The sequence below is a fragment of the Hyperolius riggenbachi genome, chromosome 1, assembly GCF_040937935.1.
Source record: "Hyperolius riggenbachi isolate aHypRig1 chromosome 1, aHypRig1.pri, whole genome shotgun sequence".
Taxonomy (NCBI): domain Eukaryota; kingdom Metazoa; phylum Chordata; class Amphibia; order Anura; family Hyperoliidae; genus Hyperolius; species Hyperolius riggenbachi.
In genome coordinates this window covers 8476661-8499690 of record NC_090646.1, presented here as the reverse complement: position 1 = coordinate 8499690, position 23030 = coordinate 8476661, and the positions used below count along the sequence as shown (strand labels likewise).

The 23030-nt window shown below is 43.8% G+C and overlaps 1 protein-coding gene across 1 annotated transcript in view; it reads right to left on the bottom strand.

Annotated features, from left to right (window-relative positions):
- The window catches only part of LOC137532845 (vomeronasal type-2 receptor 26-like), an 88972-nt gene that overhangs the window by 10636 nt on the left and 55306 nt on the right, over positions 1 to 23030 (bottom strand). Inside the window, exons 4-5 of the mRNA XM_068257314.1 lie at positions 20612 to 20848; positions 9187 to 9310 (exon numbers count right to left, since the gene is read on the bottom strand). Of these exons, the coding sequence (XP_068113415.1) occupies positions 9187 to 9310; positions 20612 to 20848 (361 nt within the window). The remainder of the gene's footprint in view (positions 1 to 9186; positions 9311 to 20611; positions 20849 to 23030) is intronic.

The window sequence follows — 23030 nt, the reverse complement described above, 5'->3', positions numbered from 1 at the left end:
CTCTCATCACAGCATACAGCATAGCATAGGAGATAGGACTTCGTAGACGTCGTCAAAGTTCAAGAGTTTATTTGTAAAACAAATATACATATATGTTCTGTAGCAATATCTATCCTCAGCAAAGCAAACCGTCTGTAGAATCTTATGCGTTTTTTTAATCACTTGATCTATCCCTAATAACTAGATCAGGCCTCTCTTAGTTACATCTATGCTAGGCATATATATATACAGCATACAGATCATATAGAATGAAAGTACGTATCAATAACTCATCGCTAGAGATAGCCCCAACGGATCATCGGCAAACGATTCCAGGTGAACTTCCGGTGGTTTGCGATCGGGGAAAACCGCAAACTTTTCCGGAAGTTCGGTTTGCCCCCATAATGCAATATTAGGGTCAACTTTGACCATCTACATCACAGTCAGCAGGCACATTGTAGCCAATCAGGCTACACTCACTCCTGGAGCCACTCCCTTCCCCCTTATAAAAGACAGGCACCACCGGCCATTATACTCACTCGTGGGCCTGCAGTAAATAGAGAAGGGACAGCTGCTGCAGACTCTCTCATAGGGAAAGATTAGTTAGGCTCTTGTAGGCTTGTTAGCTTGCTCCTGGCTGAATCTTATTGCTAAAATAGAACCCCTCAATAGCTCTTTTGAGAGCTAATCCTGTTATTGTGATCTATTTTTTTTTCTGTGTGTCCCACTGACATTTGTGTTGCATAGACAGCCTTGATAATTCATACTGTGTGTGCCACTGCCAGGCCCAGCACATTCAGTGACTACCTGTGTGTGTGACAGGTGCACATTACCCATCACTGCATATACCTACCTGCCGTTCACTGTGCACCCACCCACCTAGGTGAGTGCATGCAGTGTCACTGTGCCTGTCCGCTACCTGTCTGTGTGTGACAGGTGCACATTGTAATACCCATCACTGCATATACCTACCTACCTACCTGTTGTTCACAGTGCACCCATCTACCTTCGTGAGTTGAGCGCACAGTGTCATTGTGCCTGTCCGCTATCTGTCTGTGTGTGACAGGTGCACATTGTAATACCCATCACTGCATATACCTACCTACCTACCTGTTCACTGTGCACCCACCTACCTACGTGAGTTGAGCGCACACAGTGTCATTGTGCCTGTCCGCTACCTGTCTGTGTGTGACAGGTGCACATTGTAATACCCAGTACTGCATATACCTACCTACCTGTTTACAGTGCACCCACCTACCTATGTGAATGCACGCAGTGTCACATTACCTGTCCGGTACCTGTCTGTGTGTGACAGGTGCACATTGTAATACCCAGGACTGCATACACCTACCTACCTGTTCACAGTGCACCCACCTACCTATGTGAGCGCACACAGTGTCACTGTGCCTTTCCGCTACCTGTCTGTGTGTGACAGGTGCACATTGTAATACCCAGGACTGCATACACCTACCTACCTGTTCACAGTGCACCCACCTACCTATGTGAGTGCACGCAGTGTCACTGTGCCTGTCCGCTACCTGTCTGTGTGGAACAGGTGCACATTGTAATACCCATCACTGCATATACCTACCTGTTGTGTTCAGTGCACCCACCTCATCACTGGATATAAGTACCTACCTGTTGTGTTGAGTGCACCCACCTACCTATGTGAGCGCACGCAGTGTGATATACCACTCCGTGCATACCTGTTAACAGCACCTGTGTGACTGAACATTGTATTAGTCAAGTCAGTGCATACCTTTCACTTCATCCCCCCCCAGATATGGACACAATGGACAAAACAGGCAGAGGTAGAGGCAGTCCCAGAGGAAGGCCACCCAGCAGGTCTGTGCGAGGTCGTGTTGATGTGATTTCATCCGGCCCTCGACCAAAGTAAAGTCAGAAGAAGGCACGTCCTATCAGCTCCCAAGTAGAGATGGCCCGAACGGTTCACCGGCGAACGGTTCCAGGCAAACTTTGGGTGGTTCATGCAAACACAAACTTTTGCAGAAGTTCGGTTCTCCCCCCTAATGTTCCATTAGGGTCAACTTTGACTCTCTACATCACAGCCAGCAGGCACATTGTCGCCAATCAGACTACACTCAGTCCTGGAGCCCCCCCCCCTATAAAAGGCAAGGTTTTCCGGCCCTTTTACTCACTCGTCTGCCTACAGTAATTAGTAAAGGGACAGCTGCTGACAGAATCTTCTAGGGGAAGCTTAATTAGGCTCTTGTAGGCTTGTTAGCTTGCTCCTGGCTGATTGTTATTCCTTAAATAGCACCCCACAACAGCCTTCCTCCCTTCCGGAGGAGGATATGGTCTTCCAGGGACTTGTAGAATGTGAAAAAGCACACTCACATACATTGCCCAGGAATCAAACCCAGGTCAACTACTTGGAGGGCAGCTATGCTCACCACTATACCACCAACACTACAGGCTTAAGAGAAAGTGTCATTAGGGCCTTGCTGTAACATAGATTGTAGTGTAACTATTTCAACTAATGTACCCTTCCTAAACTTGAAGATTGTATACAAATGTAAGCAGAGTGGTGCAGTGGAAGTGTGCGGAGCCCATAACCCAGAGGTTGATGGATCAAAACCATCCTCTGCTAGGCATGATTTCATTTTTGCACCTCGCTTTATCGCATGGGCAAAACGGTTTTCATAGCCCTGTAAGAGAAAGTATAATAAGGGCCCTGCCGTAACATACATATTACGGTAGCTAAGACTACTCCTGGGCCTTTCTTGTAGTTGAAGAGATGAGTGAACTGTGACACCACACTTAAAAAACAAAAACAAAACAAGCTTCCCCATATTGGAGCATTGGATTTGGTAAAGTCTTAAGCCAATGTGTTGTAAGTAAGCTTTAGGTTAGCAGGAATGGTTGCACGGCCACCTAGCTTTTCATCCTTCCCAGGCCAGCTAGGCTGGCTGCAGCCTGTAGTGTTGGTGGTATAGTGGTGAGCATAGCTGCCCTCCAAGCAGTTGACCTGGGTTTGATTCCTGGCCAATGTATGTGAGCGTACTTTTGACCCGACAAATCCCTGGAAGGCAAGATCTTCCTCCAGGAGAAGGAGAAGAGGGAGAAAGGAAGGGAGGAAGAATCACACTTTCTGACAGTTGTATACACATGCAAGATATTGTAAAGCAGTTTAGGCCTGCAATTCAACATTCAATGGGCCTGATTCACAAAGCGGTGCAAACTTTTTCGTGGACTTTTGCGCGCGCAATTTGCCGCGATTTGCGCGAATCGCGGCAAATTGCTCTCGCAAAAGTCCACGATCGCGCGAATCGCGGCAAATTGCGTGCGCAAAAGTCCGCGAAAAAGTTTGCACCGCTTTGTGAATCAGGCCCATTGTGATTTCTGACCTTAAAACAGTGGTTTGCATCATATTTAGGTATTTTATGGAGTCTTTTGATGTGTATCCCACTCAACCATGTCTCTGTCCAGGTATTAGACCGCTTGAAACATCTTTTCCATCATTTTTCTGGCCAGCATAATTTTTTCTAAATTTCCAAGTTCGCTCTTCCATTTTAAGTCTATTGCGGTTCACAAAAGTTCGGTTCGCGAACCTAAAATCGGAGGTTCGGCCCATCTCTACATCTCTATTGAGGGACCCCCGTATAAAAAAAACTCAAGGGAAATGAGCTGTACTGGGTGGCCACGCTACTAGTCCCTCGGTATAAGCACAAAGTGGCGGACATGTTACCAACTCACTAGAAGGCAGAAAGGATGCAGCACATGCAGAACAAGCTGGCAACGATGCTTTACAATGCGTTTAAGGGTGATGTCACAGCACAATGCAATAAAGGTACCACTGCCAGTAATCCTCCTCCCATGTCCACGCAGGCAAGGACAGGACGCTCCAGCGATCTCATGGTGATGTCGGACATGCAGACATTCTTTAGTCAAATGCCTCGACTTAGCACTTCCGGATCCACCCTCCACCATGCCTGGACCGGCAGGTAGCCGACTACCTGGCCTTAAAAGTGTGGATGTAGACACTGTGAGCAGCGATGAACCCTTGGACTACTGGGTGTGCAGGCTTGACCTGTGGCCAGAGCTGTCCCAATTTGCTATCCAACTTTTCACTCTTGCCCTGCCTCAAGTGTCGTGTCAGAAAGGACATTCAGCGCAGCTGGAGGCATTGTCACTGAGAAGAGAAGTCGCCTAAGTCACAAAAGTGTTCAGTACCTCACCTTTATCAAAATAAATGAGGCATGGATCTCAGAGGGCTATTGCTCGTCTGAAGACTAAGTCAGTTTCCACACACAGCATCTCTGCCTGCACGCCGTGTGACTGGCTGCTCAGCCACCACCAACAGGGTCCAGAACTCCAGGCGGATTCCTGAATTTGCTAGCACCGGCCGCTATAATAATTTTTCTGGTGCGTGTACATGCCTGCCTAATTTTTCTGGCTGCTCTGCATCTGCAACAACAAAACAAAAGGCATGTACATGTGCCCATTCCCCTTGCATATTACAATGAAGCAATGACCGCCAGCTATATGAGTGTCTCGGGGGTTTGCACACCAAAGATAATAAGATTGTTGCTTCATTGTGGACAGACCCAATTTTATTAGCTGGACAGTCACTGTTCTGTCGTTCAGCTACCTCAACCCGGGGACCATATGGGCTGGAAAGCCACCATCACCTGCACTCTCGTCATGGTGCGCAGTAGTCCAGCACGGCCGTCACTACACAAACAGCTGTTTGCGGTGCGTTACACAGTGAGCTTGGTGTGTAAGTGTGAAGCAGTACTCTAATTACACTTTCTGACACACATGCAAGATGTTTTAAATCACTTTAGGCCTGCAATTTAGCATTTAGCATTTCTGCCCTTAAAACACTGCTTTGCGTCCAATCCATATTTTTCCCCGGGACTTTTTGCAGGTAGCCCACTCCGCCATGCCCCCCTCCAGGTGTTAGACCCCTGAAACATCTTTTCCATCACTTTTGTGCCAGCATAAATTTTTACTAGTTTTCAAAGTTCGCCTCCCCATTGAAGTCCACTGCGGTTCGCAAAAGTTTGCGCGAACCAAACTTTCGTGGGAGGTTCGCGAACCTAAAATTGGAGGTTCGGGCCATCTCTACTCATAGCCTGCTATTGGCTGATAAGAACTCGTGATATCATGACAAGCACAGTCTTTACTGCGCATGCACTGGAAAATTCCATGTTCCAGTGACCTGTCCCTTAATCTGAGAAGGACAGTTGTTCAACTTTAGGAAATATGAAAACACTCAATGTTTACCAAAAAGACTGCCTCTCTGTCTGCACATCAGAGGACAGATAAAGCCTCTGGCCTTGTATAAACAGAAACACACTGTTCTGCAGTGATTCTAGAAATCCTCCTTAACGGGAGATTCAGCACATCAAGTCCTTTAACTAAACGCAGTTAGAGTAACTGAGGCCTACGAATTCAAGCATATAATACTTAAATTCTAACAGTAGTTGGTTACTGTACAATGTGTGTACTAAGCTTAAGTCCTGTGTTTAACCCTTTGAATGCTGTTCTAGTAAAATAAAATGGTGCTTGTATATAATATGCTGTAAATAATCTATTAGAGCACAGAAGAAATGCCGGGTTTTATTCCACTTTAAATGATTAGTTTCTTACATTGTGCATCAGTTTTTTATCCTGTTATCCACTCTGTTTGCTACCCGCATTCTCCCACCACTGCTGCCATCCAGTCATTTCCTCAGCCACCGCTGCCCTGTCCATTCAGGTCCATGCACACTGGTATACCAATCCCAAGGCCCCAGAAGAAGCCTCTCAGGCTCTTACTGGCTGCAATAGACCAACGGGAATCCACCCTCCCCAGGGAGGATTTTTATTGGACTCAATCTTCCCTGGGGAGGGACAATTACCATCAGTCTATTGCAACCAATGGGGGCCCAAGCTGCTACTGCTGGGGCCTCGGCATTGATATACCACCATTTTTGCCATTCAGGGACCCAAATGGATGGTGGAGTGTGAGTATTCTGCAAGATGCACGTGACAAGCAGCCTAGTGACAATGGACACTGGACCTAGTAAATTTAGGTGAGGGGGCAGGGACACAAAGTGTGGCTGCATTAAGGGGAAGGTTTGTATGTTTCATTTAGGCCTGCTAAGTACCATTGTCTTGGAGGACAGTGGCTGCACCATGGGGGTACTTGCTGCATGGGAGTCAGTTTAGTCAACATTGAAGCATTTCATGTGTGGGGAAATTATTTTAATGTGTGGTAACATTTGCTTCATTTCATGTGTGGGATAACAATTGCTTCATTTCATACTAGCTGATGACCCGGTGTAGCCCGGGTATGTATTTGGCTGGTGTTGGCTCCACCCACTTTTTCTAACCCTAGCATACAATTACTCAGCGACCAAGTTTGTGAGCTTTGCGGTCTTTGGCATCAATAATTTGCATTGAAATGAAACAAATCTGATTGGCTGTTTGTGGCTCCACCCCCTTTTCTGAATTTGAACCCCAGTCACCCAATGACCAACTGTACCAGGATTAAGGCTTGTGCCATTAACAGTGCAAGAATGGCAGTAATTACATACTGTATTCCTCTAAAATCAAAAGGTAAATTTTGATTTGCTTTTGTGGGCTCCACCCACTTTTCTGAATATTAATCCTAGTCACCCAGTGACCAAATGTGCAAAGTTTGAGAACCGTACCATTAACAGTGTAAGATGGAATTTGTATTTTGTCTCCGCCCCTTTTAGGTTATAGGAATAAAAAGTATCCTATACTTTATTCCAGGTAATGTACTATGTGTGTGCCAAATTTCATTCAAATCCGTTCAGCCATTGTTGTGTGATCGAGTAACAAACATCCAAACATCCAAACATCCGAACTTTCGCAATTATAATATTAGTGAGATGTGGGAAAATGATTGCTGTAGTGCTGACCAAGATGACACTGCTGGCACAACATGAAACTGAGCCGAGCCGTGCCGGAAAACAAGGAGAGCCACTGCTACTCTGCCAGGCATGCTGAATGTTTTCCGGATGGACCAATGCTTTACTGTGATTGCTGCATTCATTGTTGTTGTATCATGAAGGACCTTTGATTGCTGCATTTGTCCTTTGGGGCCTCTTGTTTGCTGCATTTGTCATATGGGACCTCGTGATTGCTGCATTTGTCATGTGGGGCCTTATGGGTGGTATATTTGTCATTTGAGTCTTCGTGATTGCTGTATTTGTCATTTGACCTTTTGATTGCTGAATTTATCATTTGGGGTCTTATGATTTCTGCGTTTGTTATTTGGGGCTTCTTGATTGCTGCATTTGTCATTTGGAGTCCTGGACTGTTTTCCAGATCTGTTAAAAGTGGACCAACCGATATATGTAATGAACTTATACATTACTGTGGGGTCTCATGATTGGTGCATAGTGATGAGCAGAAATGACACCTATGCATTGTAATTCAATTCATAATCATAATGCAATTTTGGGGAAAAGTGTAATTAATTTCGTAGTTAATTGTAAGCATTCATAATTATTCATGAATTTACACGTAATTTACATGTAATTTTGTGCCGACTTTGGCAATTAACATCAGAGCCCCCCATACATGCTATTGCTATGAGTTAAAAAAAGAATTGTTCAAAAAGACCTTGTAGTTTTTGAGAAACTCAATTTTAAAAATACAAAGAAAAATGAAAACTGTAATCTTTCTGAGTTTAAAAAACATTTTTCTTTGCATTTTTACAATCAATTTTCTTAAAAACTACAAGGTCTTTTTGAAACATTATTTTTTTTGACTTGTATCCACTATTCTCCTTAACATATATAGCAACTTTTCTATTCACCACCAAAGTCGGCACAAAATGACACGTAAATTACCCATAAATAAATGCGTAATTATGAATGATAATACAAAGTCAAATGAATTAGCAACTGGTAATTAGGTATAGGCATAATTGCACAAATGTACGTGCAAACTCGCGTAATTGTACTTAGCTGATTACGATCATCATCACTATTGGTGCACTTGCCGTTTGAGGCTTCATGATTATTGCAATTGTCATTTGGGGTCTCGTGATTGCTGCATCAGTCATTTGGAGTTTCACAATTGCTGCATTTGTCACCTCAAGTCACATGACTTTTGTTCAAAGCAATACAAAAAATGTACTGGAAGGTGTGTAATATCTGGTGAATACACTTTAAATAATTAAATATCAGATCATTGCTGAGGAAAACTTGACAATGTCATGGCCCCAATGGGCTCCACCAGCTACCGTCTTTCCCCGAATGTAAGACACTGTCTTATATTCTTTTTGGGGAGGTAATATGTGCTAGGGCTTATTTTAGGGGGGGAGGGGGGGGGCAGACGCTTTGTGTATGGGGAGGCTCTTACCGCACCTCCCTTGTGGCTGCGTCCCCCTCCATTCCAAGCAATTTCTCTGGTGGTGGCGGCGGCGACGACATGGTATTCAAGCTATGAGGGTGCCCTTTGACCCTCACGCTGCACGCAGTACACTTTGCCCTGGTACTCCCTTACTATCATAATCGTGCACCTGGCTGATGCGTCCGAGGCGCACATTGATTATTACATGAAGGGAGCGTCAGCGCAGAGCCGGCAAAGCATACTGCGTGCAGCGTGAGGGTCGGGCACCCTCATAACTTGAATACCATGTCGCTGCCGCCACCACCGGAGAAATTGCTTGGAATGGAGGGGGACGCAGCCACAAGGGAGGTGCGGTGAGAGACCACACACCTCCCCATACACACAGCGCCCCCCCCCCCCCCAGGTAGGCCTTATTTTCAGAGTAGGTCTTATATTTCAAGCTTGCTTGAATTATAAGGGAGGTCTTATTTTCGGGGTAGGTTTTATTTGAGGGGAAAGACGGTAGCCATTGCACCCCTTTTGTACCTACCTCAAAATCTGAAGCTGGAGCCGATACTGTCTAATAGCTAATGAAAAGACCGCACTGCTTTCAGACCCTAAAATCAGGAAATAATCACATTACTTACAGAACATATTTTAACCCTTGTATAACTGATGTCTCCTACTGTATACAGTATAATCTGTATATAATTTTCAGCATCCTATTATATACCCCCAATTCAACAATGCACTGTGCTAGCAGATCTTTGAGCAAATGTTGCCATGAAATGCCCACACCCAACGGGCACAAACCTCCTACAGAATAATAATAATAATAATAATAATAATAATAATAATAATAATAATAATAATAATAATATACAATCAAACCTGTCTTGTTGGAGAATTCTCCCTCAGAACACGGGGAACAGTCATAGCAGCAAATGTGTATTTCTCCATTCGGGATCTTTCTATATCCAGGAAGACATTGTGCATTGCACTGAGATCGGGGAACCTGAAAAAGAGGTGCACACTCATATCCTGTACACAGGGCCAGTTCTCTCATGAAGCAAGGTGAAACACTTGCATCAGGTGCAGAAATTACAGGGGAAGAATATTAGTACTATGTTTACACTAGCAGCATGCAGACAGAGTAGGAGGAGAAGTGAGAGGAGAGTGAGGTGAAGAGGTCATCATTGGAGAAAAGCAGCTTGTTGTGCTGTGTGAGGAGTCTGGCAGTGAGTGAGGAGGGGGAGGCAGGAGAGCATCATTGGGGAATAGCAGCTTGTTGTGCTGTGTGAGGAGTCTGACAGTGAGTGAGGAGGGGGGAGGCAGGAGAGCATCATTGGGGAATAGCAGCTTGTTGTGCTGTGTGAGGAGTCTGACAGTGAGTGAGGAGGGGGGAGGCAGGAGAGCAGCATTGGGGAAAGCAGCTTGTTGTGCTGTGTGAGGAGTCTGACAGTGTGTGAGGTGGGGGGAGGCAGGAGAGCGTTATTGGGGAAAGCAGCTTGTTGTGCTGTGTGAGGAGTCTGACAGTGAGTGAGGAGGGGGGAGGCAGGAGAGCAGCATTGGGGAAAGCAGCTTGTTGTGCTGTGTGAGGAGTCTGACAGTGAGTGAGGTGGGGGGAGGCAGGAGAGCAGCATTGGGGAAAGCAGCTTGTTGTGCTGTGTAAGGAGTATGACAGTGAGTGAGGGGGGGGGGGAGAGGCAGGAAAGCAGCATTGGGAGAAAGCAGCTTGTTGTGCTGTGTGAGGAGTCTGACTGTAACTGCAGTGGGAGTGAAGGACATGATTAGCCTTTCTCCTAGGTAGGAGCCACATACCAAATAGCATCCCCATTTATGATCTGTTGAGTGTATTGCTGCATAATAAACTGGTGGTGGATTGTACTGGGCGAACCTGTATATACAAAGGTTATCATGGCTGAGGTGTGGGTGAAGATATTATGGCTAGCCATGCTCTGACATAAGCAGCACAGTCACTGACGTTCTGTATGAGACATACTCTGGCCTGTGGTCTACTGACCCTCACAAGGCTAAAGTCCCATACAAACGCTCAACAAACGTCTGCTAAATGCACAATTATCAAGCTACTTTTGTTATTGAGACAAGTTGAAACAATCAAAAATAGTAATTTGCTGTTGTTCAAACAACTGATAAGATACAGCTCAAGTCAATCCAACTGTTGCATTGTTGTGAGCTGCATCTTATCATTTGTTTGATCAATAGCAAACAACTTTTTTGGGTTTGTTTCAACAACAAAAGTTGTTTGATAATTTTGCATTTAAAAGACTTTTGTTGAGCATTTGTATGAAGCTTTAATATTGGCCATGGTGAAGGAAGAATACACATTATACAGTCTGGGCTCCCAGCCTAGGTGGACTGTTCCATAAGTGTGTGCATGGTTTGGGTGGATAATTGAGGAGGTATCTTATGTTGCACTTTAACTTCGCCATCCATTGTTCATTAAGTTATATCTCAGATTTGAACACCCTGGTTAGTGCTGGCTATTAGCTTTCTGGTTTTATTAGAATGAACTTTAAAGGAGTTATCAGGCTTTTATAAGTAAAATAAGTGCTACTTACCCGGAGCTTTGTCCAGCCCCAAGCTCCCAGTGTCAAAAACCTGAGCGGTTCTTACCTTTTTCATGATTGCTAACTCAGTAAAGGACTGTAATGGATTGCGGAGATGCCGCTGCGCGGTCTGGCGGTGGGGTGGCTGTCTCCGCGTTCAGACCAGCGGTTTCCGCACAGCAGCATGTGTCTGGTTTGTCTGAGCCTTCTAGTGCACACAGATGGAGAGCTACACACGTGCGCGCTGGGAGGCAGGACCTTTATGCCAGTAGGAGAGGGATCAGCTTATCAGGTCGATCAGCTGATCCCAGCGCAGCTGTTGATTGGCTGAGTGGCGCTGGGCGGCGCTGAGGAGCGCTGCACTATATATAGATCTCGCTGGTCAGTCTCAGGTTGTCTGCCGTTGCGAATACTTACGTGTGAGCACTCAGACCTAAGTCAGATCCCACAGTGTGTTAGGACTAGGTGGACCTGGGAATTCACACTTAGCCAGATTACGCTTGTGTTATACTTTAGACCAGTCCCGGGGTGTTGTGACCAAGGACCTCACACCCAAGCTTAGGACTGCTGTGTCATTACTGTGTTATACTTTAGACCAGTTCCGGGGTGTTGTGACCAAGGACCTCACACCCAAGCTTAGGATTACTGTGTCATTACTGTATTATACTTTAGACTAGTTCCTGGGTGTCGAGACCACGGACCTCACACCTCAGACTAGGACTCTGCTCTATTTCTGTTATGACTATTTGCTCTGTCGACCTCTCTATTGCTTTCTGATTCGGTACCTCTGCATATCTGCCTACCTGTTGCCAGACCCTGCCTGTACCCGGTTACCGAATCAGCCTTCTGTCTCTGTACCTTATCTGCTCGTGTGTTGCCGACCTGGCCTGCCCGATCTTCCAGGCTGTAACTCACCCCTTGAGTGCTCAGTCAATCTGTACTAGCAGTGACACAATTCCACCAAGTGTCAGTTGCAACTAGGACCCCTGCTCCTCAGAGAGTCTGGCCGGTTAGCAGCCAGTGGCCTCTCCCCTGGAGTCCCCTGGCTGCAGTACAGTCTATATCTGATATCCAGATATCCCTGGTTGCCAGGTTCTCACTATTCCCTCTCTCAAGGAGATAGTCCCTAACCCTCCCCCCAGCCACCTGCCCCTCAGGTGGTTCTCGGCCAAGCTGCTTGTATCTCCCGCCTCACGGGAGATAGCCTACTGTTACACCAAACACTTACACTTTATTAGGTGTCCAGAGGTTAGTCATACTTGTATTATTGGTGATTCTGCAGATCTTCCATAATCAAGTATACATCTGTATTATTGATGATTCTGCAGATCATCAGTGATCAGATTCTCTCTGTGTGCTGACACCGATCATTACAAGGACCAGCCCTTAAAGCGTTGCTATCATATAAATTCAGCATATCGGGGTCTGAACCCTCTATAACAATAATTATAGATTGACGGTATACCTTGAAATGAATCAGAGCACTCAGTATGGGATTTTATATAAAAAATTGAATTTGCTTATCATACAGCATATATACAAAATATGAACAGTTCCAAGTAGTGTTTCCTTCTAACAGTATTCCATCTAATCAAGGCTTTACAGCCCAGCGATCATCAATCTTCTAAGTACATTCAAAAAAGAATATAACAGTTGTGTTATGTAGAATAAAATCAAAAGTGTATATAATAGTTGTGTAAAACTTGTAGTAATCTTCTTAAAGAAATAGCATAAAAAATAGCTTCTAAAAAAACTTCTTCCAAAATCTTAACAAAACTTGATGCCGAAAAATTTATAAAGTAAATCACCAGAATATTAAGCATATTACCCCTTCTCTGTCATCTCTTCAGCATCTAGAACCACTTATGGAAAGGTAGCTTCTGCCTCATGTGTCTTCTCAGGAGATTGTTGGGCCTCTGCAAACTATGAGCTTTCAGCTCCTACTTTTATAGGGGTTGGATGCAATATGGCTGCCTAATCTGGAATGTCTCTAATTCCCAGGTTCTGATTGGCTAAAGCTTCCATGTGTCAATGTTTTTATCATGTTTTGATTACCTAAGTCATAATATTATTGTTTATAAATTCTTAAATACTTTATCTTGTGGGAATTAACGTCATCTGGAGTGTTTGACATTTGATTAAAAGGTCATATTTGACGCAGTTAATTAAAAATGGACATCACCAGCCATCTTGTCTGCTGGTTTGCCCAAGACATTGATACTAAACAATGTCAATTCATGACGCATTTCTGATAAAGTGTTCTCTGCTAATTAGGTTGGAATGTCTTGGTACTTTCCCAGACATAAGATTGGTCAGGTTGACACTGTACACAGACCTGTAAGAGCCTTCAGCAATTTAAAGCTTATTGAAGCATACAGGGCTTCTAATATACTCATTTAAATATAAAGCTTATTATATAATTCTTCTTAAAACAATTACTCATATATGAAATAATTGCAAATTAAATCTTAATAATATAAAATCATGTTTTATATATTTGTCTTTCTGATGAAGAAATAAATATAATAATGTCCACCGGCAGAGGTCAGCATTTCATAACAAATTAATTATATAAGACTATGAAACCTCCAGGTGGCATCATTGAATCATCTAACTAATTGGGAAAACACCTTCTATTGTTTATATTGTATAAAGTTTGTTCCCAAAACATCATGTGTTATCAGCTAGCTGAGACTAGAGCACGTCAAAAACCTTCCAGCTTGCAAGATAAAATAATCTTCTAAGCTTTACAACCTGGAATATGTTAAGATGTCACATAGCAATATATTAAAGAAGTACTATAACTTTACAGTTCACATTGCAATTTTGCATGGAACATTAAAACTTAAACCATACACATATGACAGCTTTTCCTGCATAAATAAAACCGCTAGAATTCTGACACCAGCATTGCCCTCGCCACAGCTCCTCGATCAGCCATTCACCGCCACTGCCTTCCGGTCCCTGGCGATGACGTCATACCGACCTTGAGGTCGGCCTGTACTGCACTAAGAAAAACAACACACTACCAATATATGCTGCTCAACCACCTGCAATGTATTAATATTGCCAGAATATTTTTTGATAAGGTTGCAAGTCAGAAAAATATATAGCTTGACAATAGGTGTTACATATAAATATATGCACACAGGTTATCCCTTAAGGCATATATGTCCTGATGTTGTCTCAGCTGTAAACATCCAAAGTAACCACATGCAACTAAAAATGTGTACATTTCCAATATAATTTATCTACCAATATTGTGCAAAGGGCAAATGGGAATGGTTCTCATACTAAATAACTATGTAGGTGGTGTGAACCCACCTGATACCCCATGCTCCTAATTTGTCCAACGCGTAAGTGGTAGCAGTGACCGCCAGCCACATTAAAACACCTCCCCACCCCCCACCCCCCCTAAGTCCCCCCGCGATCACAACACCATGCCCCAGAATTTAGACAGTCATTCCTCAACTACGACATTGTCAGCCCAATGCTGAAAAACCCAGTTTAGGATGGGTGGTACTTGAAAGGTCAGAACTTGTATGTGTATATAGGCATAAGTCCAGCAGATAGCCACACGTAGCAGCAATTGGTTCTGTTTTTAGAAAAAAAGGCAAAGTTCAGAAAAAAAAGCAGAATCACTCCTTCTAAGTCTAAGAGAATTCCAAAATGTCTCAATCACCCTTTACTAGTTCCAACAACCAGAATCGTAGATGGAAGTTCATACGTTTCCTTATTTATTAGCAGTTGCTCATCTGATATGTACCGGCACGCTCTGACAGGCCCACATCTGACTGAGCTCTGTATCTTCACCACACTGCAATTTATCCACATATATAATTTGCTGCAGAGTCCTACTTATAGTCAGACTGGTCGTGTTGAATTAAGAAATTGAAATTTGAATTAAAAATTGTCCACATAATAGTTACCAACTCCACCATCGATCGATCAGATGCATCGTCCACGGACTGCCGTTCGGGCCCAACTAACCGCAGGTTTCTTATGATTCTCACTGAGGGAGTGCTCAACTGCTCGGGGAAGACTCGGGCCGGCTTTCTTTCAGCACTGGCGGCATGCGTCCGGCTATAGTGTATGCCGTTAAAATAGGGCATCATGCTGAGATCCGGCGGGAGGGCAGAGGGGGGCGGAGAAGACCACAGAGCGTGACGCAGGCCTACGTCAACGCGTTTCACCGCCCAGGGACTTTCTCAGGACACACTGCGCAACTGCACTGGATCATGTGACCGTTATTTTGCGTGGAAGCCTGCTAGAAAGTGTTCCTCATACTGCGCAATCGTATTGCATCCATCCACCATTGTTAATGCGATAAAAAGGTTGCATGCGCGGTAAGGCTGCTCACAAGAAAGTATTCACCCTCAAGAAAGGTACCAAAGTCTCCATCTAGTGCACATTTTTCAAATATTCATCCACTACACAAAATAAATGGAAACTGCCTTCCAATTACATCAAATAAATTGTTACAATCAGAACTACGCATGCACTCCACATATATCTCTGGGTATACACTTCGACCACAATTATTACTTCAAAAAAACTTTTAAGATCCTTGTTTAATCCCTTGGGGGAGGGGGGGGTGTAGAATGTCCAGAGTGTATATCCAGTAGCTTTCCTTTTTGTATAGAATCGAATCAGCCTTCTAAAAACGAATGCTTGGATTCAGGCAATAAATACCTTTCATTCAGCAAAATGAGCAGAGATGGGAGTCTTGTCCCTCTTCTCCTCCTTAATTGACTCATTGATATTCCTAATATGTTCCTGTATACGAGTTTTTATCTCTCTTTTAGTTTTTATGTAATATAGTCCACACGGACACATCATTTTAAATTTGTAAATTGTTGGTTGTTGCTGGAGTCAAAGAAGGTATCCGTCTCATCCACAAAAGGACATATGGAACATTTTCCACTTTTTTTCATACCACAAGGACTACGAAAGATCACCCCAGATTTTGACTTATATTCAGATTGTACAAGTACGTCTGACAGATTTTTATTCCTCCTGGCTGTCAATTTTGGACGTGGTCCTACAATTCTAGCAATTTTTTCATCTTTCAACAATATATGCCAATATTTTTCTAAAACTTCTTTTAATCTATCCCAATGACCACCATATGTGGTAATCAGTGGTGCTCATCCAATATTCGGGTATCCAAACTACCCAGATAATCCGAACTTTTTCCACTATCCGAACTTTGAATAGCAATTCAGATATTTTTTTTTTAATCCGAATAGCACTATCCGAGCAAACTTGGATTTCCCATCTGAAATCGGAAATCCGGGCAAATAGTTTGTTCAGATATCCGAACAGAAGTCAAAATCACCTTCGATGGCAAACATCCCTTTTGAAAAGAGAGAGAGAGAGAGAGAGAGAGAGAGAGAGAGAGAGAGAGAGAGAGAGAGAGAGAGAGAGATGTTGGCCATTTGAAGATACTTTTGGAAGCATTTTAAACCATTTTCAGGTCACTTCCGGTTTTCTATCCGGATATCCGAATCCGGCCGGATATCCTGGATATTGGGTTCGGATATCCGAGTTTACTTGGATATCAAAAAGTTTGGATTTGGATATCCGATTCGGATCCAGATATCTGGATATCCGGATCCGAATTTAATTCGGATTTTGAAAAGGGGTATCCAAGCAGCACTGGTGGTAATCAACCTGGGGAAATCCTCATCCTGTTTTTTTGCCCTTTTCTTTAATAATGATTGTCTATCTGTATGCAAAGGTCTATACATAGCAGTTTTTAACAATTTTTGAGGATAACCTCTTGCCCGTATTCTAACCTTAAGATCCTGAGCTTCTTTTAGATATTTAGAAATTGAGGAACAGTTCCTCCTAATTCTGAGGAACTGACCTATCGGCACTGCTCGTCTTTGCGAGACTAAGTGAACACTCGTATAATGTAAAAGCAAATTACCTGCAGTTTTCTTTCTAAAGGTCCTAGTGGACAGGCTCCCTCCAACCCTGCACACTTTTATATCCAAGAATTCTAATTCGTTTTTGTCGATCTTAGATGTCAAAAATATATTAAACCTATTGGAATTTAAACTTTCTACAAAATCGAAAAGGTTGTTTTTGGGCATGCCCAAATAAAAAAATATATAATTCAAGTAGTGAATCCACAATAGAACATATTTTGTATAAATCATGATTGTATACTATCTCTTCCTTCCAAGCCCCCAAATGGAGACAGGCATATGCTGGAGAGCAAGCCGCTCCCATAGCAACACCTTATTTTTGTTTATAAAATTTCCCATGAAACATGAAAAAGCTGTTAGCCAAAAGGAATTGGAGTAATGAATACAATGTGTTGCTCACATTGAGGGTAAAATCTATCTAGAAATGTTGACATTGCCCTGCTACCTATATCATTGGGAATGGAGGTGAATAAAGATTCCACATCCAAACTTGCAAGAAAAGCATCCTCTGGAATGTCAATTTCCTTCAGCTTTTCCAGAAAATGCATTGTGTCCAATACATATGAAGGGAGCCTCTCCACCAGTGGTTTCAATTTCTTGTCTATGTACTGAGCTGTCTTTTCCAGGGGAGAACCCCTGGCTGAAATAATCAGACGGCCAGGAGGACATGTAGGATTCTTATGAACCTTAGGCAAGATATACATGGTGGGAATGGTGTATTCAGAAATCAACAAGGCCTTGTATTCCTTTTCCGTTAACATCCCATCCAAAAAAAACCATTGGAGTCTAATGTTTAGCAGATCCTTTACTTTCTCAAAAGGGTTAAACGTAATCCTTTCATAGCAAGCACTATCATTAAGTTGTCTGTTGATCTCATCCAGATACATCTGTTCCAGCATGAGAACAATATTGCCCCCCTTATCGCTTTTCTTGATTACTACCCCTTCTAAACTTTTTAAACGGGATAGGGCTTTTGTTTCTGAGGGGGTTAGATTGTCTATATCAATGAAATCTGTCTAATTGTTTTATCCTGTCTATTATGCAGTCGTTAAATGACACATTTTTATTCTTCTGAATTGTAGGCATATAAGTGGATCTAGGTCTCATATCAGTGTGTAGGGGGAGGCAATTGTCATCCAAACCCAACGCCGTGCCTTCCTCCCCTTCTATGATAACAGAATCATCAATGTCCATAGAACCCATCAATTCCTGACCTCCAATATCCTGGCTTTGCTCATATTGTTCCTTCAGCAAAACCCTTCGCAGAATCAATTGGAGATCTTTAAAAATTTCAAATTGTGGTACTTGATGTGAGGGACAAAAAGTTAACCCTCTATTTAGTACATTTATATCTGTCTCATCGAGTATTACATCCGTCAGATTGATAACATTGTTCTGCTGACCAACGTCATCATTACTTACTTCCAACTGATGGCTTTTGTACTGTGCCTGCGCGAGCGGCTCTGTCAATCACCGCCACGTGGACCGGAGCGTACTACGCAGGCACAGTAGTTCTGCGTCTGTGCAGTACGCTCCGGTTCATGTGGTGACGATTGACAGTGCTACTTGCACAGGCGCAGTACAGGTCGACCTCTAGGTCGGCCTGATGTCATTGCCGGGGACCGGAAAGCAGCGGCGGCGAACAGCGGAGCTGCGGCGAGGGTCATGCTGGGAGCTTGAGGCTGGACAAAGCCCTGGGTAAGTAGCACTTATTTTCGTTAAAAAAACCCTGATAACTCCTTTAAGCAATGCTACTGATAATGCTGAAAGTCATTTCTCCAGCCTCCTAATGCAGTTACCAGTGTTATACTATAATTAGTAATTAATTATTTCCAAGCCCTGCATAGCAGTGACCACAGCTGTGTACCACCACTAGAGATGGCCAGAACGGTTCGCCGGAGAACTTGTTTGTGCAAACTTAGCTGGTTAGAGTTTGCAGTGAACCGCGAACACTTAGCGAGTTTGACCCGCCCCCTATACTACATCATTGGGCTAGACTTTGACCCTCTACATCCCAGTCAGCAGACACATGGCAGCCAATCAGGCTGCACTCCTTCCTGGAGCCCCCCATAAGGCAGCAGCGTCGGCCATGTTCTCACTCTGTGTGCTGCTGTATTAGTGAGAGAAGGGAGAGACATTGAAGAGATAGGGAAAGTGATAGTTAGGAGGTCTGTTAGCTTGCTCCTTGCTGATATTTGTTGCTGAAAAGCACCTCAAAACAGCTCATTTGAGAGCTAATGTTCTTGTGATGTGTTTTTTTGTGTGTGTGTATTTGCCACTGACACTGCATATACAGCCCTGTCTGTCGCAGCTGGCCCTTGCTAATTGCTGTACTGTGCCAGGCCCAGCACACGGCTCAGTGCCTACCTTTCACTGCCTCTGTGTGACTGCACTTTGTATTATACAATACCACCACCAGTCAGTGCATACCTTTCCCCTGCACCTGTGTGACTGCACAATTGTATTATAGCAGCAGTCAGTGCATACCTTTTCACTGCACCTGTGTGACTGCATATTGCATACCAGCAGTCACTGCATACCTTTTCACTGCGCCTGTGTAACTGCACATTGTATTATACCACCAGCAGTCTCCGCATACCTTTTCACTGCACCTGTGTGACTGCACATTGTATACCAGCAGTCACTACATACCTTTTCACTGCACCTGTGTGACTGCACATTGTATTGTACCACCAGCAGTCAGGTCAAAAAAGCGTTCAGTACCTCACCTTTATCAAAATGAATGAGGCATGGATCCCGGAGGGCTACTGCCTGCCCGAAGACTAACTCAGTCCCCACACACAGCATCTCTGCCTGCACGCCGTGTGACTGCCTGCCTGAAGACTAAGTCAGCCCCCACACAGCATCTCTGCCTGCCAGCCACTGCTGCCTGCCCCAAGACTAAGTCAGTCCCCACACAGCATCTCTGCCTGCAGGCCACTTGACTGCCTTCTCCAACACCACCAACAGGGTCCAGGACTCCAGGTGGATTCCTGAATTTTCATGGCCACTGCTGCTAGTAGCGGCTGCTACCAAACATAATAATAAACATTTCTGGTGTGTGCACATGCCTAATTTTTCTGGCTTCACTGCGGCTGCAACAACAAAACAAAAAGGCATGTACATGTGTCAATTCCTCTTTGTGATTGTTACCTTGCCGCGGTGAAGGGGCTTGCATATCACAATGAAGCAATGACCGGCTATATGAGTGTGTTGGGGGGCACAGCTGACCCAAGATAATAAGGTCATTGCTTCATTGTGGACAGACCAAATTCGATCAGCTGGACAGTCACTGTTGTTCTGTCATTGAGCTACCTCAGCCCAGCGACCATATGGGCTGGAAAACTGCCACGGCCTGCACTCTGGCCACGGTGCGCACCAGTCCAGCACAGCCGTCACTACGCAAACAGCTGTTTGGGGTGCGTTACACGGTGAGTTTAGTCTGTCAGTGTAAAGCAGTACTCTAATTACACTCCCTGATTGATGTATACACATGCAAGATGTTTCAAAGCACTTTAGGCCTCCAATTTAGCAATGCAATGTGATTTCTGCCTTTTAGGGATTATAACCCTGCTGTGCGTCACATTCAGATTTTTCCCCGGGACTTTGGGCGTGTATCCCACTCCGCCATGCCCCCCTCAAGGTGTTAGACCCCTTGAAACATGTTTTCCATCACTTTTGTGGCCAGAAACAGTGTTGCGGTTCAAAAAGTTTGCAGGTTCGCTAACTTTTTCAGAAGTTCAAGTTCGAGGTTCGCGAACCGAAAATCGGAGGTTCGAGCCATCTCTAATCACCACCAGATAACATACTCACCTTGCCAGTCCTCCACACTATCCTGTCCTCCTTCACAGTCAGCCATTCCTCTTCAGGGAGAGACTCATTCACATAGATGTGGCCCGCATTTATCACTGCATACTTATTAAAGGTGCCATTCATAACCCAGTTTGTTAGGGACAGTTCAGGTCGACTCCGGAGTTGTCTTAAGCTATCAAAGAAAATGTCTTCACCGATGCTGTCTGTGTACCTCAGTCTTCTGACAAAGTTCTTCAGCTGTCAATGTTAAAAGGAGAAATGTAATAATCTTTATTTTCACAAGCTTCTACAAATTGCAGGTCTGTTCAATATATAGGGAAAGGGAGGTCAGCAAAATGCAAATAATTCCACGTTGAGGAAGGATTATGCATTTTTTAAAACGTAAATTTAACTTCAAAATTTACTGACCAAATTTTATTGGTCCGTTTCAAGGCAGCATAAATAAGCATTCCTTTTTGTATATAAAATCCTGCATCAACTTGGAATTAAAGCTAATGTAAATAAAGAAAAAATAAACAATCTAACAAACAAAGATGTACTTACCTAAGGAGAGGGGAGGCTCTGGGTTCTACAGAGCCTTTCCATTCCTCTCATGGTCCCCTCGTTCCTGCAATTTCACCACCGTTTGAATCCCACACCGCAGGAGGCTCCGGAAGTTTTCGGGAGCCAGAATACTCTTGAAGATGGCGGGTCCATACTGAGCAGGTGTGAGCACGGCACAATATGGAATCACCCATCTTCAGCAGCAGAAGACTTCTGAAGCTTCCTGCGGTAGCACACAGCAGTATTCAACCAATCGGTCGGATACTGCTAATGATGGTGACTTTGGTGGAATGAAGGGACTGTGAGAGGAATGGGAAGGCTCTATAGGACCGAGAGTCTTCCCTCTCCATAGGTAGATTCATATTTACTTCAATTGCACCTAATTGCAAACCTGTATAATTAACAAATATAAACTTATTAAGAATTCTAATGCTTCAGAAGAGATCTATACAGCTATTCATTTTATCCACACTTGTACAGCAGGAAATCCGGGAATGCTTATTATTTTAGATTAGGGATGCTCATTCAACTTTCATGGAATTGAAATTCACGCACTTGCGGTCGAAACTCGGAAATCGGAAAATAGAGATTAGATTCCCGAGGGAATCAAATTTACTGCAACTGGGTAATTTAAGCCCAGTCATGGAAGTTGGAAGAGTTGGACCCAAGGGCGTAACAATAGACCCTGCAGGGAATGCAGCTGCAGGGGGATCCAAGAGCCACAGGAGGACCTATCCTGAAAGACTGACAACTGAGGGCAAGGAGAGAAAAAATCTTTCTGCTCTCTGCACAGTTGTTCTAATGACTGTGTCTGTTCAGCCACTGATAGCCACTGATAATGAATCACACAAAGTTTTGTAGGCAGTCCCTATTCAGTGTGCAGGGGGAGGGGCCCCATCCAAAGTTTTGCAGGGGGTCTAGTGATTTATAGTTACGCCCCTGATTGGACCAATCAGAGAATGCAGAATTTTTCCATGAAAATCGGATGACTGCAGTAATCTTAGACCAATCACAACACACAGATCTTACCGAGTATTCCAGAGTCTTGTGATTGGCCCAGAATTTCCATGATATTCCGATTACCCCAGTAAATTTTGGCATGTTCTGGTTAGTCCAAGACTTCCGAATCAACTTGGAAGTACTTAGCCAATCAAAAAAGGCAAAAATAACAATAAAAGACTTCTCAGAAATGGAAAAATCGGAAATCGGACTTGGCAGAAATCGGAATATCCACGGAATCGGAAATCGACATTTCCAACCATCCCTGCATTAAATGACAAAAAAAAGTATTTGATAGGCTGCCTACTAGTGGTGCTCATTACGAGGTCAAAATTATGGCTAGCCATAATTTACAACTGGAAAACAGAATTTTGACTTGAAAATGGACATTTGTAATTGGTCGCGATTATGATTGCCGATGAAGGACATACTCAAAAACGGACTTGTAAGCACTCGTAAGCACTCAAAGTTTCAACTATAAGTCATCAGTTTTTAATACTTTGAGTAGCAACTACAGAATGCACTTGTGCACCAATTACAGAGCCCCCAGCAGAGTCCCTAGCAACCACCAATCCGAATGAGGGGAGCTTGTGCCCACTCCTCCCCTATATAAGGCGGTGACAATTTTAAACCTTGCTCTTTGCGGAGTGACTAGCGCTGAGAGAACTGCTCCAGTTCTGTTTGTTGCTGTGCAAGTGTGATACAACTGTTCACTTGAGCCTTTCAACTGTCATTTCATTGCTTTTGTTAAGTATGTTGGCTTTGAAGAAGCCAACATATTGATCTACTGGTTCAGCTCATTCTTATTGTGTTGGCTTTGGAATGCCAACATATTGTTCTTTGATTTCAGCACGTTCTTATTCTTTTTCTTATTCTT